We start from the raw sequence: 20,342 nt of genomic DNA, 5'->3' as shown, positions 1-20,342 counted from the left end.
TATACATTCAAACGGTGGGTAATGACACTAGGTTCTATTCCTGGAATATCCTCATGGCTCCAGTAAACACATCAGTACTCTTCTTCAAAAAATAGACAAGATCCTGTTTAGTTTTTTCTTCTAAATCCGCTCCAACCCTGGTACACCTCTCGGGGTTATTCTCATCCAAGAAAATATTCTCTAATGCTTTGGTGGGCTCTGCCATAACTCTCTTTTCCTTAATATTCATCGTCTGAACTTGCTCGTCCATGGCCAACATGGATAGGTAGCATTCTCTTGCTACTAGCTAATCTCCCTGCACTTGTCCTATCCCATGCTCTGTTGGAAATTTGACTGACAGGTGGTAAGTAGACATAACTGCTTTCCAACTATTTAAAGTTGGTCTTCCAATTATAGCATTGTAGGAGGATGAACAATCTACCACCAAGAAATTCACGTCCTTGGCTACCTGTTGTGGATATGCCCCCACCACCACAGGTAATGTAACAGTGCTCACAGGCTGCACCTTCATTCCACCGAAACCTACCAAGGGCGAGTTTATTGGACGATGTTGGTCTCGTCTGAGCCTCATTTGCTGAAAGGCAGGGTAATATAAAATATCTGCTGAACTTCCATTGTCCACTAACACCCTTCTAGTTGTATAGTCGGCAATAAACAAAGTAATAACGATGGCATCGTCATGAGGGTGATGAACTCTTTCAGCATCCTCATCCACGAACGTGATTGCTTGCTCGTCCGTGGTCCTTGTCCTTAGCGATCGTCTAGAGAGCTGAACATTCTGCACTACTTTTAGATACATCTTCTTGGACTTGGACGACTGACCTGCTGAACTTCCTCCTATAATAACTCTTATCTCTCCAAGCGGGGGTTGTGACGACTCTTTTACCTTCCCTTTCAACTTCTCATCCTTATGCTCTCGTCCAAGGAAATTTCTCAACTTTCCTTGTCTAATAAGATTTTTAATCAGCTGTTTCAGATCGTAAAATTCATTTGTATCGTGCCCATGGTCTCTATAGAAGCAGCAATACTTGTTCCTATTGCGTTTGTTGGGATCTCCTTTCATTTTCTCCAGCCACTTCAAGGAAGGACCATCCTTGATTTGCATGAGAACTTGCTCAAGGGGCATGTTCAATGGAGTGTATTGTTGATTCTATGCCGAAGGGCCTACCTTCTTGTTATCTCGGTCATTCTTATCTTCCATTCGTCCCTTCTTTGGATGGGGACCTTGCTCAGAATAGCGCGTGGGGTTTGCTTCCATTCTCTCAGCTCTCTTCCTCTTCTTTAGCTATGATTGCGTCCTCCACATTCATAAAGTTTTGGGCCGAATGGACGAGTTCAGCCATGGATTGAAGCTCTTTCTCATAAAGCTTGTGGATGAATAAATCAAAATTAACCCCATTATGGAAGGCCGCCAAGAGTAGCTTGTCATCCACCTTGTCCACAATTAGTGCTTCCCTGTTGAAATGAGTGATGAAAGACCGTAGACTTTCATTCTCTCTTTGTTCTATGGTTAACAGGCTGGACGAGGAACATTTGTGCCTTTGCCCTCCAACGAAATTATTAACAAATAATTTACTCAATTCTTCAAAAGAACTCACTGTATTCGGGGGTATATTGCTGAACCACACTCACGCTGGTCCTTTGAGAGTGGTAGGGAAGGCTCTACACATAATCTCATCTGGGACTCCTTGAAGGTGCATCGTCGTCTTGAAAGTAGCAATGTGATCAAACGAGTCACGTGTTCCATCGTAGGAATCTAATGAAGACATCTTGAATTTCGGAGGCAAGGGCTGACTGTTGATGGAAGTCGTGAAAGTGGAGTCTGTTCGATGGACTAAGTCCTCTACTGGATTTTCCCTTCTCATGTTCTCCCTCATCTCTTCCATAACCTTCCTCATTTGGTCCATTTCCTTCTCCAAATGTGGCACCCTTCTTGATGTGGTACCCTTTGACTGGCTTTTAGGTTCAACATTTCCTCTATCTTCCTGGCTCTGGGCTTGGCCTTCAGTGTACCCCTCATTACGTTGCCTTCTCAAATTAATCTCCCTTGTTAACTCCTGGTTTTGACGGGTTAACTCCGCCATGGCGGCTGCCATAAACTGCATGTGTTGAACAGAGGACTGTTGCATGACTGGGGTTGATTGACAATCGCGATGGGGATTGCTTGAAGCATCCCTACTTTCCTGATGGCCTGGGTTGGTAGCCCTTGATCTAGTCTGAACCATTCTGCCTTTTGTCGTAGGAAGACAAATTGTAAGACAATCGGAAGTCCCCACAGACGGCGCCAACTGATGATGTTCTAAGAATCAGTAGGCTGGATGCTCCGGATCTTAATGATTTTGAAGACCTGAAAGATAAAAACAAGGAATCAAAGGAGACTAGGGTCGACCGGTCACGAACCCTCCGATGACAAAGTCAGTTTCTCTCTTTTAGAATATAGAATTCCAAAATTCTGGGAGTTGTGTAAAGGAAAAACTTGCCTTTATTTTGTTGAGGATAAGTGTATATATAGTGCTATGGAGGCAGTTACTTGTTTGGTAACCTCCCCCACATTTGTGGAGATCAGAAGATAACTGCCATTGGAAGTTAAATATTAAATAAGAAGTTACAATGATACATCAAGATCTCACCACATGGTTCGATTCATCTATTCATGTAGACGGAACCTATATTGAGGGTCGTCCATGTCTGGATGACCTCATAAGGTCTGGATGACCTCACTAGGTTTGGACGAGGCTCTCTCAAGGATCCATGTTTGAGGGTGAGGAAGCGACATGATTACCATGGTATTCCACATCCTATGAACCAGTATTCCAGGACGAGTTCACATTCTGTGGACGACTATTCAAGGACGAGCTATACTTACGAAGTCTTACCCATCATATATATCTCCAAAAAAAACAAAAAACAAAAAAAAGGTGTTACAAAACAAACTGGATGAAATTTATAAATCACCTTAATTGCTATAACATTATATGGTTGATAATTAAATAGACATGGACGCCATTCATTTTTTTTATTCATACCAATGTGCTTATTAACTTAAGCAGTTAATGGAATTAAATGAAATTTAGGACCCTCTTTTAACTTTGAGAATTATAGGCTTTGGGATGGGTTTAATAATTTTTTAGTGTTATTCTCTATTTGGATACAACAAAAGTGCTGAGATAGAAAAGATGTTTGATCACTGTGAAAATACTGCAAATTTATTTCAATAATTGCAATAGGAAGAAATTAGTAAAACAATACATTCAAAAATTTCCCGTGCATCACACGGGTTAGCGACTAGTTATTATTATTATTATATGCAATATTGAGTTTTCATAATTAAAATTCATGGTGAGACTTGCCATTTTTTGTGAGAAGAGGTAATTGCTCTCAAAAGTATTAAACATTTGTTCAAGGTGTGAAGAGCATTTTATTAATTAGGTTTACTTAATTTAAAAAAACAGAGGTTTTGCTTGGCTCCTGAGAAATAAGGGAAAGTTTGGGGAAGATATTTGGGTGAGTCGTAGAGCAAGTACCCATAGGATGGAGGAGAAAACTGTTGTGGTGGTCCTGGTGGGAAATCGTATATTCTCACAAGAATGCTATTGTGTTGTCATCTTTTACAGTCTATTTGGATTGAAGGAGAGGGAGGAGGAGTAGAGGGGAATAGAGTAGAGTTGGCCCAAAATTAGCTTATTTTTAGCTAATTCTACTCTACTACCTTCACTCCCCATCCCCCCCCCCCCTAATCCAAACAGGCTAATATTGGACTTGGATAGAAGGATTACATTGACAGCAAATAGATACGTCGAAGACTAAAAATAAAATAAAAATATTGAAATTTTAAGGACCAAATCGACCAACTCAAACTTTGATTAGGCTATATATCATAGAATCTTATTTAGGCCCAAAACCGGGTAACGCATAAGCCTCTTATATTAGTGACTTTTATTTTTGGAACGTGCTTCAATTTGATGACCTTTTTTTCTTCCCCTTTTTCTTTTTTGTGCTGAATTTTTCAGCCATATTTCTTATTTGTATGAAGAATTAGTTTAAGAAGTTGGGAAAAATGCCAAGAGACCCTTGTACTTTGAAGTAGTGGCCATTGTACCTCAACTTTTAATTTAGCCAATTTTCTTCTTCTTTTTTTTTTTTTTTTTGGTAAACTGGAAATTGCATTAAAAACTAACAAGGATTACAAAGGCGGGGTAAACAATACCCCAAGAGCAGGGGCGGAGCCAGAGGGGGGGCACCTGCCCCCCCTGACTTCTCCTAAAATTGTCATGTATATGTAATCTTAATTCTTAAGTAGTTACTCACTGGCATAGAGAAAAAAAATAAAAAAAGACTCCCACTTCGTTGAAACTTGAAAATGATTCTGACACAGGAAAAGAAAGTAAAAAAAAGGTTTTCTCAAACATCAAACAGTATGACCTTTTCACCTATTTTACTGTTCATGTAAGTAGCTTTTGTCTTGTCTAAGTTTGACACCTGTTTCCCTTTTTTTCTTTTCTATTTTTTTTTTACCATTTTCACTGTTAATGATACTTTTTACAGTATTTTATTGTTGAGTGATGCTAGAGATATTACAAATTTTATTACTTATATCTTAAAAATTGGTATGTCACCAATAACAAAAAAAAAAAAAAAAAAAAAAAAAAATTCAAACATTTATTCATTATATATTGTTTAAGTAACATTAATCACATTTTTACCACATCAGTTTGTAAATTTTTTGTTGTAGATTTTGTAGTATGAATTGGTTTTTTTTTAAAAAAAATTTATTTTAATGATATAAAATATGTTTATTTTCTTATAACTGTTTATTTATTTTGTTATTATTATCTATTAATATTTTTTAGATCAATTTCACTTTAAATAATATCTTTTAATTTTACCCCAAGAGTCTACCATAAGTTGGTACATAATACATGTCGGGGGATGGGGGTGAATAACAAAATCAAAATGGGAACGGTGTCCTTTCGCCAAAAGGTCCGTGCAGTGGTTTCCCTCGCAGTGGATGTGCGTGATGTGAACTTCCTCAAAAAGTAGGAGGAGGGACCTGCAATCAATGATGATGGCACTAAAGGTGTGAGTGGTGTCATGCACAGAATTTTCAGTGGAAAAAATTTTCTACAACGCTAGCGTCAACTTCAACTAAAAGTTTATGGATATTAAGATTTCTAGCAAGAGTAAGCCCATCATGAAGGCCCCATAGTTTTGCCGCCATGGAGTGGGTGAGGCTAATCTTCCTGGTGCAACTACTAATCCAGTGTCCGTGGGGGTCTCAAATGATTCCGGCCGCGCAAGCATCACCAGGATTGTTTTGGACCGAGCCATCGGTATTAAGCTTGAAGAAGCCATGAGGTGGTGGGATCCAGCCAATGTGCATGGTGGTTTTTGTGATGATGTCATGCTTATCAAGGAGGACAACGTGGAGGTCGGTGGAAATGGCATTGATTTTTTTGAGGATGGTGTAACTGTCGAACTGGGAAGCCTCCATGATGGACTTGTTTTTAGCGGACCGGATCGACCAAGCAGCTACGGGGAAAAGGATGGGCTAGGGGATGCTACCTGGGGCTGTAAGTTGTTGATGGGGCGCAGTCATGCTTCGTACCCAGTCCAAGGTGGAGCTGTATTGGAAGCAAAAGGGGATGGGATTGGTGTCGAAAAGAGTAGTCCATAAGGGGGTAACTCGGGGGCAATCTTTGAGAATATGGAGCACGGTTTCTGGGCTCGTGAGGCAGAGGGGGCAATAATCGTCATGAAGAATGTGCCTAGAGAGGAGTCTATCATGGCAAGCCAGCCAAAGGAAGGTAATGATTCAAGGTAGCGTGGGGATCTTCTAGAGCCATTTCCACGGACGAGTTGCATGGGTGACAGCGGAGTTAAGGGAAATGGTGTATGCTGAGTTGGAGCTGAACATGCCATTTGCAAAGAAGTTCCATGCTAGAAGGTCGTCTTGATCTGTTGAGAGGGGCTTGGGAGTGGCAAGGATGGTGTCCACAACGTGTTGGGGTAAAACGAAAGGAAGGGTGTAGAGGGACCACTTCCCCAGGTGGTCCAATACCTCCCTAACCCTTAAGGTGTCACCATCCCTGTTTAGAGGTCCATGAATGAAACCTCTAAGAGGTCAGTAGCCCGCCCAGTTGTCATGCCAGAAGCTAATGGAATTACCATTACGGATCAGCCATCTTGCACCTTTATCACAAATGGCTTTGGCTCGACAAAGACTAGCCTAAGTGGGGGAAGCTCGTTTGGGGGGGAGTCATGTAAGAATATTTTTTCTTGAACATTAAAGCATGCAAGCTTTCCAGACGAGTCCGAATATCCCAAAGGCATTTGGCAAGAAGGGCTTTGTTCCTAAGGATGCTTGTTTTGATGCCTAGACCACCCACGGCTTTGGGAAGGGTGACAGAATTCCAACTCATGAAGTGGATCCTTCTCTTAGTCGTGGAGTCTCCCTATAATAAATTTTTGTTTATTTTGTCGATCTCTTTGCAAACTTTGGAGGGGAGTATGGTGCTGTGCATGATATGCGTGGGAATGGCAGTGGTGATACCCGTGATAAGGGTAAGGCGACCAGCAAGGGATAGGGCCGTAGTTTTATAATTGGCTAGTCTCAAGCGGAGCTTGTCAATAAGGAAATTAAAGGCCTGGTGTTTCGCTTACTTGTGAGGATGGGAACGCCAAGATATTTCCCAAAGTTGCTGCATGCTCTAATACCGAGCTCTCTTTCGGCAGCACTAATATTATCCGGTGAGGTATGAGGAGAGAAGTAAATCCTAGATTTTGAGAAATTGATTTTCTGCCCGGAAAGAGAGCAGAAGTTAATAAGGGTGCTTTTAATGGTCTGGCATTTCCGGTTGGTGGCCTTGGCAAAAAGAATGAGGTCGGCCGCAAAAAAGTGATGCGAGAAGGTTGGGTCTTCTATTGAAGTTCTAATCCCTGACCATGAGTGCGCATCAAATTCATTAAGGATGAGACGGGCAAGATATTTCATATAAAGGATGAAGATGTAAGGGTAGAGGGGGTCTCCTTGTCCAATACCTCTAGAAGGAAGGAAGTAGTTCAGTATTTCCCCGTTTACTAGGACTGAAAGGCTAGAGGTGGAAATGCAGGGCATAATAAGCTCGACCTAGTCCACAGGGAAGTTGAAGAAGCTTAGGATATGTTTTATGAAACCCCATTCAAGTCTATCAAAGGTCGATTTTGAGTGCCATGAGGCCTTGCTTGCTCTTTGAAATGGACATGTTGTGTATAAGCTCCTAAGCGATAATAATGTTGTCGCTGGCCTTTTGGCTAGGGATGAAGCTGGCTTGGAAGGTGTGGATGAGGTTGTCTAGGTGAGGTTTTAATCTCTGAACAAGGACTTTAGTGATCGTCTTGTAGATGGTGTTGCAAAGATCGATGGGGCGATATTGGTGAATGGTTTCAAGTTTGCCAACTTTGGAAATAAGGCAGATGAGGGTGGTGTTCAGGTTGGGTAGGATTTTTCTAGCCAAGAAAATGTCTTTTATGGGAGAAGTGATGGAATGACCAACAATGTTCTAAAACCTTTGGAAAAAGATGGGGTGAAAGCCATCCGGGCTAGGGGCTTTTTGCGGTTGAAAAGAAAAAATACCCTCTTAATTTCACAGCCAATGACCTCTCCTGAAATGGCTTGGAGGCTATGCGGAGGAATGGGTTGGAAGTTAGGAGGGGAGATGGTGGCGATAGGGACTAAGATAGCTTCCGAGGTGTAGAGCTTAGAGAAGTGGGCAAGGATAGAGGACTTAATCTCCGCTGGATTATAGGACCAGTTGCCCATTGTATCTTTTAAACACCAGATTTTGTTGCGGTGTCTGCGACAGATAGTAGAAAGACGGAAGTAGTTCATATTTCGGTCGCCTTGAAAAGTCCAGTTGGTTCTAGACTTAAGGGCCCAAAATTCTTCTTCAAGGCGAAGGACTTCACCCGAAAGCTTTCTTTCTAGACTAAGTAGGGAGTCATTGTGGTTGGACCAAAGAGCTTTTGAATGCCGCCTAGCCAAGATAAGAGTCTTTTCTTTTTATGAAAGATGTTGCCAAACGAGTTTCGGTTCCAAGACTTGACCCACTGAGTGAAATCCATAAGGGCAAGAAAAATATTGTTAAGGTGTGCATTCCATGATTCTCTAACGAGGTTTGGGAAAGAAGGATTGTTAAACCACATCATTCCAAGATGGAAGGGGCGAAGGCCAAAGTTGAAAGAAGTAGGGTGAGTGTCAATGAGGATAGGGTGATGGTTGGAGGAAGTCCGGTGAAGATGAAGAATGGTGGTTTCATCATAGAGTAGCTTCCATTTGGGGTTGGATAAAATGTGGTCGAGGTGTTTCATGACCAGACCAGAATTTCTTTTGTTTATCCAGGTAAAATAAGGACCATTGTATCTGAGATCGAAGAGGTTGCAAGAATTGACAAAATCATTAAAAATGGATAAACGTCAGTGGTTGGGAGGGGAACAACTAAGGCTTTCATGCTGGGCAAGGATCTCATTGAAGTCCCCAGCAAGAAGCCACGACGATGGGGGGTTGAGGGTGATGGAAGAGAGTTCATTCAAAAGAATAAGATGCTTATCTAAATCCAAGCTAGCATAAATGGTAGAAAAAAGCCAAGAAGAGAAGGGGTTAGCAGGACAAACCTAGACAAACACGTTGATGGCTTGCTCTGTCACCGAGAGGATATCGAGCATGACGTTATCCTCATTCCAAAGCACCTGGATGCCACCATGGAAACCTGAAGCATTAGAGCAGCACACACTGTTAAAACCAACCGAGGAGCTGACTTATTCTGCACGGTGTCTAGAAATACGAGTCTCCATGACAACTGCTATGTTTGGTCTATGATACGACAAAGGTTGATGAAGTTCCTTCAAAAGTTTTGGCTCCTCGCTCTTCTACAATTCCAAACGAAGATCTTCATTGGAAGGTTACTAGAGGGGTTGGTCATGTGGACATGACCAGATCTCCATTCCAGTGGCGCTGGTGTTAGAAAGCTTTGCAACTACAAGTTGAGAAATAGGTGATGAGTTATATTGAGTTAAGGGATGTTCATGTGGGTGTTGATTGAAAGCCTGAAGCACAAGACTTGGTGGCTGATGGTTATCACTGTAGTTGCCTCTTGTCTCTCCATGAAGGGGAAGAGAATGGGCAAGATCTCTAGGGATAGTATGGTAGTCGAAACTTCTTAGGCTACGATATCGTTCCTTACAAAATTTTGGTTAAGGTGGGCCAGAGAAGGGTGGGGAGAGAGGTGGGGTGATAGCTCGTGGGCCGGGGTTGCGGGGTGGAGAGATATTGTTGGAGAAACTAGGGCCAAGTTTTGGGAGAGTGGAATTATCACCCTGTAGACTGGGGTGTTTGGAGGTTGTGATGATATCTGAGTTCTTAAGGTTCGCTCTAGTTCCTTTTCGATCTGAGTCCAGAACTGATTCGGACATGTTTGGATCCATCTTAGGAGATGGTTCCCTATCAGTCTCAAGCAACCGTGGGAAAGGAGTGCCCGGTAGTTCTGGGTGCTTGTGTTGAAGAGGTTCAGAGGTTGAGGAGGAGACAGGTCCATCAGGAAAGGCAGCAGGAGCAAGAGATGAAGGAATAGGTTTTTGGGGGGAGGGGGGAAGGGGAGGGTGTTTGTTGAGGTTAACAGGAAGAGGGGGGGGGGGGGTGGGAGATTAGCATACTTTCCGTTAAGAAAGGAAAGCTTTCCATATCTGTGAAAGAATGGGACTCAGTATTGACCGAGCTGGCAGAAGCGTTCTTGGAGGAACCGTTAGTGCTCGAGGTTACAGAGCGTGGACCGTTGGGAGGGAAAGGAGCGGGATCCTTGTTGAAGGATGAGGCTGCGTGAGGTTGAAGGTGATTATGGAAAGATTTTTCAAATTTTGAAATAATGGGGATGGTAGATGCAGGTTTTGTTGTCTTTTCAATTTGGATAGTGTGGGCTGTAGTAGGTGCTGGTTGGGACTTTTGATGGAGGGGTCCCAGCATTGTCACTATCCACATGGGCGTGAAGATCAAGGTTGTGGGACATGTCTGCATGGTTTCTCGGTTCCTGTTCACGTACAGCAGGCATGTTGCGCGTGTTAAGACTTGCGGGGGGTGTGCATGGGGCCTGTGAGGTAGTTTGGGATTATAGGGGTTTGGCCGGCTATTGATCGAAGTGTGATGGTGTTCTCTGTTTGCGAGACTTACGGTTTTTGACAATCATCCATTCCCCGAAGGGATTGGTGGCAGTTTGGTTGTGGGTGGGGTCGGGGGTAGGAAAGGGATGAGGGTTGAGGATTTTGAGGGGGAAGAGGTCGAATGACCGATGGACAGCTGGAGACCTTGTGTCCCATGCATCCGCATTCAAAACAAATGGCCGAGACGCCTTCATATTGAACTGGTTGGAGCAAGGAGCCAATATGAACCTTAGAAGTGAGTGGAGAGTCCAAGTCTATCTAGATACATAAACGTGCATATCTACCTCTGACATTATCGATGGTACGAGCATTGATCTTCAATAGGGTACCTAGCTAGTTTCCTATCCTACGGAGGATAGCGGTGTCGTAAAGCTTGATGGGAAGTTTGGGCAGCTTGGCCTAGACAGCAGTGGTTGTGAATCGAGCTTTTGAAGGTTGGAAACCTGGAGTCCATTGTCAAATGGAGAGAAACTGTTGGCCGATGAACCAAGGGCCTTCGTTAATGACCTTCCAATAATCCTCCTAGAGCTTGGATCTTATGAGGAAATAATCCAGGCCAAGGTCAATACATTGGAGATCGCCTTGCGGTTTCCAGATTGCTCTAATCTTGAAGTCGAGATACTTGAAGCCTAGGGACTTTCCAAAAGGTTTAACGATTAATGTTGATCTCCAAGGGGCTCGAGTTTGCTATTTTTCTTCATTGGAGAGGAGGATGACTGGAAAGGTGTCGTCGGGGTCTTTATCTAGGTTAGAGCCCGCGTCCTCATCTTACAAGTGTAGGTTTTGGAGCATGTGGTTTTCCCAGTCGGGGGAGAGATGAGTGAGGGAGTCTCTATAGGATTTGATGGGGCATTGGGGGCAGAAGCTAGTATCCGTGGACTTACGCTTCTTGGTGCTTTGAACAAGATGATCTGCTTCTTCCGTTGTGCGAGCAGGTGAGGAATCCTCAGTCTCCATTCCGTGAAGTTAGCAATCTTTACTAAAAAAACGAACAACTATGATAACGTATACATTACATTAATTTAGCCAATTTACTCCTTGAACTTCACACTTTTGCCAAATTAAGGCATTTGTTAGTTTGCTGTTAAAAGTGACTCACATGCATACGCATGTGCAATTAAATTACCAAAAACAATCTTTTCTTAAAAAAAAAAATCCAAAAAAAAAAAAAAGCTGACATAGAAAGGCTACAACATCACTAGACTTCGTGGTCCCACTGCCATTTGTTTTCACCAGCGATCTCACCACCCGGGCAGAACCTGCTTACGGTTGCTACCAATTGGGCCATAACAAGAATGTTGGAAATATGTGCACAAATCAGGCTTATAGATTTTTTTTTTTTCCCAAGGAGGTTTATTATATGTGCATGTGCACATCTCGGGGTTGGCCATGGAAACACCATGATTCTAAATATATTTTATTTTATTTATTTTAATGGGGTGATTGTTTAGTATCAGTGGCAGTGCCACGTTGGACACAAGGTGTTCCTGGGAACACCTTGACTTGAAAAAAAAAAAAAATATATATATATATATATAATAATAATTAATTTTTTTTTATTTGTTTACCCTTTAAAAAAAATTAGGAACACCCTCGAATAAATTTTTTTTTTTTTCTACTTTCAAGCAAAAAAAAAAAAAAAAAAAAAAATTGTAGCAGAGCAAGCCTAAAAAAAAGCCCAACATCAATCATAAATGTAAAGCAAACCTAATCTAAAGAAAGAAACAACCGAACAGATGGTAAACAGGTAAAGAAAACCCATGGATTCTCAACCAAAAAAAAAAAAAAAAAAAAAAAAACCAAAACCCAATATACGCGTTCGGTGATTTATCAAATGGTAAAGTTGAAGCAAAAACTGAAATCTCAAATCACTAAATCAAAAACCTAACCTAAAGATAAAAAGGTCAACAGAGCAACGTTGCAACACAAGCCAACAGATGGGTCGAGCATTGCCGCATCAGAGATTGGTCAGCCAACACAACTCGAGCTCCAACCTAGAGCACATCGCATTGGGATTCGGGTATTAGAGATCACTTACTGGATCGGATTGGAGATTGCCAATTGGTCACGTTAGCGTCACTGTCGCTCGCTCGTTGCTCAGCTTGGCCTCGATTCCTTTGGCGCTACCCCTTAGCGACTCAGCCTCAAGCCTCCCTGCTCCCTCAACCTTACCCTCAAGGTATTTCATCTTTACTAGCTTCTCTCTCTTTTTCTCTTTGAATCTCTCTCAGTCTTTCTCTCTTTATCTGAAAAATGAAAATGAAGATGTGAAATGAAATGACTCAAATGAGAGTCTCTCTCTCTTTATTCTTTAAGACTTTAACTTTATCTGATTCTTTTGAACTGTGATTGGCTGATTTAGCTTTAACTTTATTAATATTTTGCCCCTTGTTTTTGACTTTTTGGCTTTATCCGTTGGTGTGGTGTTGGTGTTGGTGAGATACCATTAATTGTCTTTTAGTGTATTGTGATTTGTGATTGTGAATTTTTTTGATTGGCATCTAGCTCTTGTGATTAAGGGCCATGTATGATGAGGCTTGTCTGTTGAGTGGGGTGGGGGGTGGATGGGCACATGGGGCTGGTGGGATATTTGAATTGGGGGAAGTAAATGCACATGGGATGTGTGCTAGTGCAACTAATAAACAATAATTGAATTAACCAATAATTATTTAAGGGAAGCAACTAATAAATAATAATTAATAATTTAATTAACCAATATATTATAAAAGACAAACAAATTAAATTATGTTAGGCTAAATAACAATTAATAATTTTATAATTAATGAAATAACAATATAACAAATTATAGTTTATAAAAGACAAGCAAATTAATGAAACAACTAAACAACAATATTTAATAATTTTATTAATATTTCAAATAAACTTATAGTTTATTCTTTATTCTTTTGTTAAAATTATGAACAAATATTTGATAAGAAAACCACGTACCCAAGGAAAAGTTGATACGTCTAGCAAAGTTCTATCCATCTAATTTTCTTGAGACAGATATCTTGGCACTTGACTCTTAACTTCATAATTACATTTTTGATATGCGCAACAATGACTTGTTTTTAGAGCTTCAAGGAGTTGGTGAAATTGTTGAAAAGTTAGTGAACACAGGGAAGCATGAGACTTATCCATTAGTCTATTTGCTTGTGAAGTTAGATTTGACCATTCCTGTTGCTATTGCAACAGTAGAAAGAAGTTTTTCAGCAATGAAATATATAAAAAATGAACTGCGCAATCAAATAGGAAATCAGTGAATGAATGATTGCACGGTTGTGTATATTGAAAGAGATGTAGTTTGTAGCATTGATAATGAGACTATTATGCAACGATTTTAAAATATGAAAACTCGTAGAAGACAATTGTAAACTTTATGTATTTATGTATTTGTTATTGTTATCAATATATGAATTTCACTTTTTATTAGATTGTGTAATTTATACTTCTCTAGGAATATCCTGAGAAAAATTCATAGAGCCGCCACTGTTTAGTATGCTGGTAGTGTTCGTCATTAACTTTATCCTACATGATTTTGAGATGGCAAATGTGATTTGATTATAGCTCAAATAGCAGATCCATTCCTCTGTTTACTCCTCTTATTCTTTTTTATTTATTTATTTAATTAATTATTGATTGCCTACACAAATGACAAAACGAATGATACGCTTTGGGGATGAAGGATCCAAGTGTTATTGTTGTCGAAAACTGCAAGCGGTTCGGAAGCCAAGGATAGTGGTGGGACCATGAAGTCTGGTGATCTGTCTTCTAAGTATCTCTCTGTCAATGTTGAACCCAGTTTTCTCCCTCTCTTAATCGGTTTTGGTGATGCTGCGTGAGTGCCATTAGTCACTTTTAATGTCAAACTAACAAATGTCTAACAATTTGGAAGCGTGAAGCTCAGGGAGTATAATGGCCACTACCTCAAAGTTCAAGGGGTCTCTTGGCATTTTTCCCTAAGAAGTTTGAAGGTTTTAGACACCCTTCACGTTAGGAGAAGAAGATTCTTGACTAATTTTTATTAGAGCTTGTAAGGTGCAAATTGGATTTAGAAAATTAGAGCAGGAACTATATATATCTTCTAATATACTTCGAATTAAGAAATCTCATTATACTAGGAAAATATGACAATCGTGGAGGACCATGAATGAAGCTGGCAAGTCACTACCTCTGGCGTGATGTGGAAAAACGCTGAGGACAACAAACCTTTCTAAGGTTTAAGATGACCCAATCTAGATAACTCCAAATCAAAATTCAGGATATGGAACTTACAATTGGCTAATGTTGGAGACAAACAAGATGTGACATAATCAACTCTTCAACCACAAAAAAATTACACTTAGTGCTCACACAAAAGCAAAGAAATGTGACGATCTCAAAAGAATATGACACATGAGGAGGGCCAGAATAGTCTCCAATCTACAACTCCGTGTACGTGTAATAAAGATTATTAAGATTAGGGAAAATAAAATGATGTGAAATTAAAGTAACCCTTTAGCCACGCATTCCTTAATTATCGTTATTAGGCCATCAATCACCTATAATAAGCATGCATTACTCACTCTGCATAGTGGAGCAAAATATAAACAATGCTAACTAAAAACTCTATACAACTTCAAAATGGCATTCAAGTCACCAATTTCAGTAGCTTTGCTCTGCTTAGTAATGCTAGCATTGGCAATGGGTTCCAATGCTGGTGGAATAGCTATGTATTGGGGTCAAAATGGGAATGAAGGCACTTTGGCAGAGACTTGTGCCACAGGAAACTATGAATTTGTGAATATAGCTTTTCTACCCACCTTTGGAAATGGTCAGACTCCTATGATTAACCTTGCTGGCCATTGTGATCCATACAGCAATGGCTGCACTAGCTTAAGCTCTGACATAAAATCATGTCAAGCCAAAGGCATTAAGGTTATTCTTTCAATTGGAGGAGGGGCAGGGAGTTACTCCCTTACCTCTTCTGAGGATGCTAGACAAGTTGCTACTTATCTTTGGAATAACTTCTTGTGGGGACAATCCTCCTCTCGCCCACTTGGTGATGCTGTTCTGGATGGAATTGACTTTGATATTGAAGGAGGCTCCAACAAACATTGGGATGACTTGGCAAGATACCTATCTGGATACAGTAATATGAATAAGAAGGTGTACTTAACTGCGGCTCCGCAGTGTCCTTTTCCAGATGCTTGGGTTGGAGGTGCCCTTGAGACAGGTTTGTTTGACTATATCTGGGTCCAATTCTACAATAACCCTCCTTGCCAGTACACTCCTGGTAGTATTAGCAATCTCGAAGAAGCATGGAAGCAGTGCACTTCAGATATCCCTGCTACCAAGATTTTCTTAGGGCTACCTGCTGCTCCTGCAGCAGATGGAAGTGGCTTCATTCCTGTAGTTGATCTCACTTCTCAATTGCTTCCAGCGATTAAAAATTCTCACAAGTATGGAGGTGTTATGCTATGGTTCAAGTATTACGACGATCAATCTGGATACAGTTCTGCCATCAAGAGCCATGTCTAAATATCAAGATCACTATTTGAGATTCCTATTTAAGTAACTTCCAAGATGGAGGGTTTATGTCTCTTCCATTAGTGTTCTGTATGGATGTATGATTTATAAATATTATGTATAAAAAACTTGGGAGAATTGTGTGTTTTTGGTACATGTACCCTCCTTCCCTTTGGTTTTTCTTGCAGTCTTGATGACATGCTTCATTAACACCCTTCATTTTCCAAAACTTTATTTACTATGACTACCAAGTTATCATAATTATAGTTTTATACTCGAATGATCAAATACAGTTTACATAATGCTCCATATAAAAAATTTAAATTATTTCATATGAATGTAAATTGAAAAAATAACATTTAACTGATGGATTAAAAAAAAAAAAAAAAATTCAAAATCATATATTTGAGAAGTTCAGTTGCATATTCAACACAATCCCTCTGCAGGCTGATATTTTTTTTGCTGATGAAACAAGGTTTTTTTTTTTAGTAGTTGACAACATAAGACTAATAAAAGAACAGTTTATCATGATATGTTATCAAATTGATGTTCCTATTATCAAATTAATTTTTAAGATAAGACGGAGCAAACAAGAGATGGCAATAAGAGAGTCAAAATGGCATCTGTTGATGTACATAAAATAATAACTTACAATATTTAATTAATATTAATGCTACAAATCCTAAATTTGTACTAGGAAAGGAAAGGTTTTTTTTAAACAATTATTATATCGTGAAGGAACAAAGCCTCTGTGGCATACACTTTCTCATATATATACATACATACATACATACATATATATATATATATATATATAAAAGCTGTTCATTGTGATTTAGATAATGAATTTTGCACAAACATGAGTTTTTATACAATCTCACACTATTAATAAAGGATGCGGGTGATTATACTATCAAGAGAGGGGTGGAAACTAATGTTGTCATACATTCTAAGGAGATAACAAAACAAGTCTCAGCTCACCTTTGGAAAAAAATTGGGAGGAGGAAGCTTCCCTTAATACATGGAGGTGATTGTACAAACGGGAGGAAGTGAAGCCATTGCTGTCATACATCCTGATATGAAACAAGTCTCAACTTAACTTTGGAATAATTTAGGGAAAGAATTGAGAGGAGGAATCTTCCCTTAATGTATGGACTTCATGAACACAACAAGCTATGTAAGAAATTATTTTTATTTGAAATAATAATAATAACAATAGTTTTTTTTTTTTTTTTAATAAACAGTAATACTTATTAGAATACATAAGAAAATAGTAATATTAGAGTTTTAAACTGGATTTATAATACATTATATAATGATAGTACAACTACAAAAGGCCTAACCTATGTAGTTGTAGACTAGGGTTATAAACAGCGAACACTAGACACACATAACCAATGTGGAATAAACATCCTTTTTTTTTTTTTAGTAAACAGTAATACTTATTAGAATACACACAAAAATAGTAATATTAGATCTATCTAGAATGCCAAGTGTATAGTTGGAAGATATTTTTGAATGGCTTAAGAGAAAGATGTATCATAAAATGGACTTCAAAATCAAAATTTCCTTAGGGTGTATAGTGTACTGCAATAAAAAGGTTTTTCACTGAATTTGAACTGAAATTAACAGATAATGATTTTTTGGGAATTTCTTAAGTAATACATCCAGATTCTGCATGAGGGAGAAGTCGTGGTTAGTTAAAAGTCGTTATTCTTACATAACTTGTTATGTTCATAAAGATTATGGTCCATGCGTTAAGGGAAGCTTCCTCCTCCCAATTTTTTCCCTAAGACTATAAGGGAAGCTTCCTCCTCCTACTTTTTTCCCTAAGTTTTTCCAAAGTTGACTTGATACTTATTTTATATATCTCTTCCAGAAGTATATTAGCAATATCTTCACCTCCTCCCCTGTTTGTACGTAAAGGGAAGCCTCCTCCTCCCAATTCTTTCCCTAAGTTTATTCCAAATGCAAGTTGAGAATTGTTTTGTATCTTCTTAGTATGTATGACAACATTGGCTTCCACATTCTTCTGATCATACTATTAGCGGAACAACTTACCTAACGTATGGAAGTTACTATACAAACAGGGGAGAATGTGAAGGCAATGCTGTCACAAGTCTCAACTAACTTAGGGAAATACTTCGGAAGAGGAAGCTTCCCTTAACATATGGAGGTAAACAGGATTGGAGGTGAAGCCAATGCTATCATACATCCGATGGAGATATAATAAGGAAAGAATTGGGGGAGGAAAAGGAAATACTTGATAGGAGATATCAATCTTAATATACAATTTAATGGAAAGATCACAAGAAATACTGTTAAAAGAGGATACCAACTAACCTAACCATCGATATTTATATGATTTCCTATAAAGAATCTACACATCTGGTAGACAGAGGTATATACTACAAAAGTAATATTTATTTCTATTAAATTCCAACAAAATGAAGAAATTAATATCAAGCATTGTTTAACACCCTGTGCCGAAGGAAATAAAATCAAACAATATTACAAAAAACAAAAATCTGAATCTTAAATTCAACCATAGTATGTGAGATATAATATAAAATTTGGAAATAACAATTATCCTAATGGCCTCAAAAGTCAAACCATGAAATTTTATGGAAATAGCAAGATAAAATATTACAAAGAAAAAGGAAAAAGGAAAAAGATGTTAGTAGCCTCAGCCATGAGTATTAACAGCCTCCCACACCAAGTTCTTAGGGACAGGGCTGGTCAAGTCACGAGCCTCCTGCGCCGCTGACTTTAGGGTCCTGATGGTGGATGCATTGGCCGCCCAGAAGGACAAACTTCTATAAGGCAAGTTGTGCTTCTTGCATAAATCCCTCACAACAGGAGAAATGTTCCTTAATTGGCACCGCGGTAATCGGGGGAACAAATGGTGCTCAAGCTGGAATTGCAATCCACCAAAGAACCAATCCATCCAGGAGGAGCAAGATATATCAATAGTCCCATATGCCTGCTTCTCAAACCAATCATTCCCATTTGGTAGTCCAACATAAACATTGGCAGAGAAATGATTCAAACAGAACTGAATGTGTTGGAGGGCTGTAACAGCAAAACTTGCCAACACGAACATCACCCTCTCTGGCCAATTGGGTAGACATGAAACAAGGAGAGGAAACCAAGTCCAGAATACAAGAAGCCCCAAAAGGTTCGTAACTCTATGAGGGACCTTCCTCGTAGAGAACAATAACAAGAATGTCTGAATAAACAAGTTGACCCTTCCAACGATCATAACTGGATAAAATGTGAAATGCTGGTAACTGACTAGGAACCTAGCCACAGGATCAAACGTCAACTCCCTCCCATAAAAGCAAGATGTGATAGAATTAAACAATTTTGATGACACGGCAAAGACTGGAATGTGTTGTAGATCAGGATCATTATCAAGGCTATTGCAAGCAATGTGGTGGGCATTATGAGTCCATTTCCACCAAGCAATGCTGATCCCAGTTAAGCAATTCCCAGAAATGAGTTGCACAACTCTGTTGTATTTGGGACTTGACATTACTTGGTAATGCCCAGAATCATGACCAATATAAGCACTTTGAATCCAAAGCATACCCAACAACATACCACAAACCAAGTGAACCAAAACACTCTCACTCTTCAAAACACCATAAACAACAATGGAAAGCATTAAAGCAATACATGTTAAAAAGTACAAAGTTCCATGTCCTTTATTTTCAAACAAACCCATTTTGGCGATTTCAAAATACAGCTTTCTGTAGTCGTTGGACACCTCTGAAACCTTGAAATCTTCAAGGTAATACCCAGTAAAGAGCTTGTCAAGATATTGCCAAGCAGTACCAGGATGGTACGCTAAGAAAGCATCAGTAACATCTTGCCCAGCCAAATTGAGAAGAGGAGTGTCTCCACCAGGGTGCTCCTTAACCCAATTAGACACATTGTAAACTTTCCCCTGGATAGAGATCCACAGGTCCCCTGCCTTGTTGTGCTCTCTAAGTTCAGCAACAGTAATGAACTTTTTCTCAGACCCCATTTTTGATAAATAGAGAGAAAAAAAAAAGATTCAAAATGCAAATCCAAACAATGGTAACAACAACAACAACAACAACAAAAGAGAAGAGAAGAAACAAGTGTATAAGCAGAGAGATCTAAAAAACAAAAAAAAAAAAAGACAAAACAAAATCAAATCTAAAAATCACCTCCCTTTTGTGAAGATGGGGTTGTCTTTTTTAGATGACAAAAACCAATACAAACCAACCCCACTCACAAGGGATATTGCAGATTTGATTTAGTTTTCAAGCCTCTTCCAATTTTTGCTCGCACTGTGTCTCTCCTTTTTTTTCTTTTTCTTTTTTCTTTTTGAGAAAATCTCTTCCGGGTATTCTAAATATATATAAAATAAAAGGGTCTTAATATAGGACTAAAATGAGCGTACGAAGAAAAAGAGGTTAAAAACTTTTAAAAAGAGATATTTATTGTTAGGTTATTCACTGGAAAGCGGGCGAGTAAAGCGCGTTGGTTTTATATAAAAAACGCTTGGAGGAGAATATTAGGTACAGCGAGAGGTCGTAAATGTTTACGTTTGGAATTGGTAAATTACGAAACTGACCTTTGCTTTATCGTATAGCTTTCGTGTTAAATGACGATTT

General features: G+C 39.4%; 3 protein-coding genes across 3 annotated transcripts; 1 reads left to right on the top strand and 2 right to left on the bottom strand.

The window, feature by feature from the left end:
- Positions 1-286: 286 nt before the first annotated feature.
- LOC126721802 (uncharacterized) lies at positions 287-1,126 on the bottom strand. The gene has a single exon (XM_050424862.1). It carries the CDS (start codon positions 1,124-1,126, stop codon positions 287-289), a length of 840 nt encoding a protein of 279 aa, XP_050280819.1.
- A 13,626-nt stretch (positions 1,127-14,752) lies between these two features.
- LOC126721210 (acidic endochitinase-like) lies at positions 14,753-15,850 on the top strand. Its single transcript, XM_050424251.1, has one exon. The coding sequence runs from the start codon at positions 14,812-14,814 to the stop codon at positions 15,706-15,708; it is 897 nt and encodes a 298-aa protein (XP_050280208.1). The 5' UTR covers positions 14,753-14,811; the 3' UTR covers positions 15,709-15,850.
- A 2,381-nt stretch (positions 15,851-18,231) lies between these two features.
- On the bottom strand, positions 18,232-20,118 carry LOC126721209 (delta(8)-fatty-acid desaturase 1-like). Its single transcript, XM_050424250.1, has one exon. The coding sequence runs from the start codon at positions 19,724-19,726 to the stop codon at positions 18,383-18,385; it is 1,344 nt and encodes a 447-aa protein (XP_050280207.1). The 5' UTR covers positions 19,727-20,118; the 3' UTR covers positions 18,232-18,382.
- Positions 20,119-20,342: the final 224 nt, after the last annotated feature.

The sequence above is a fragment of the Quercus robur genome, chromosome 4, assembly GCF_932294415.1.
Source record: "Quercus robur chromosome 4, dhQueRobu3.1, whole genome shotgun sequence".
Lineage (NCBI taxonomy): Eukaryota > Viridiplantae > Streptophyta > Magnoliopsida > Fagales > Fagaceae > Quercus > Quercus robur.
The sequence above is the reverse complement of the archived record's forward strand: the minus strand, read 5'-3'. Positions and strand labels throughout refer to the sequence as shown.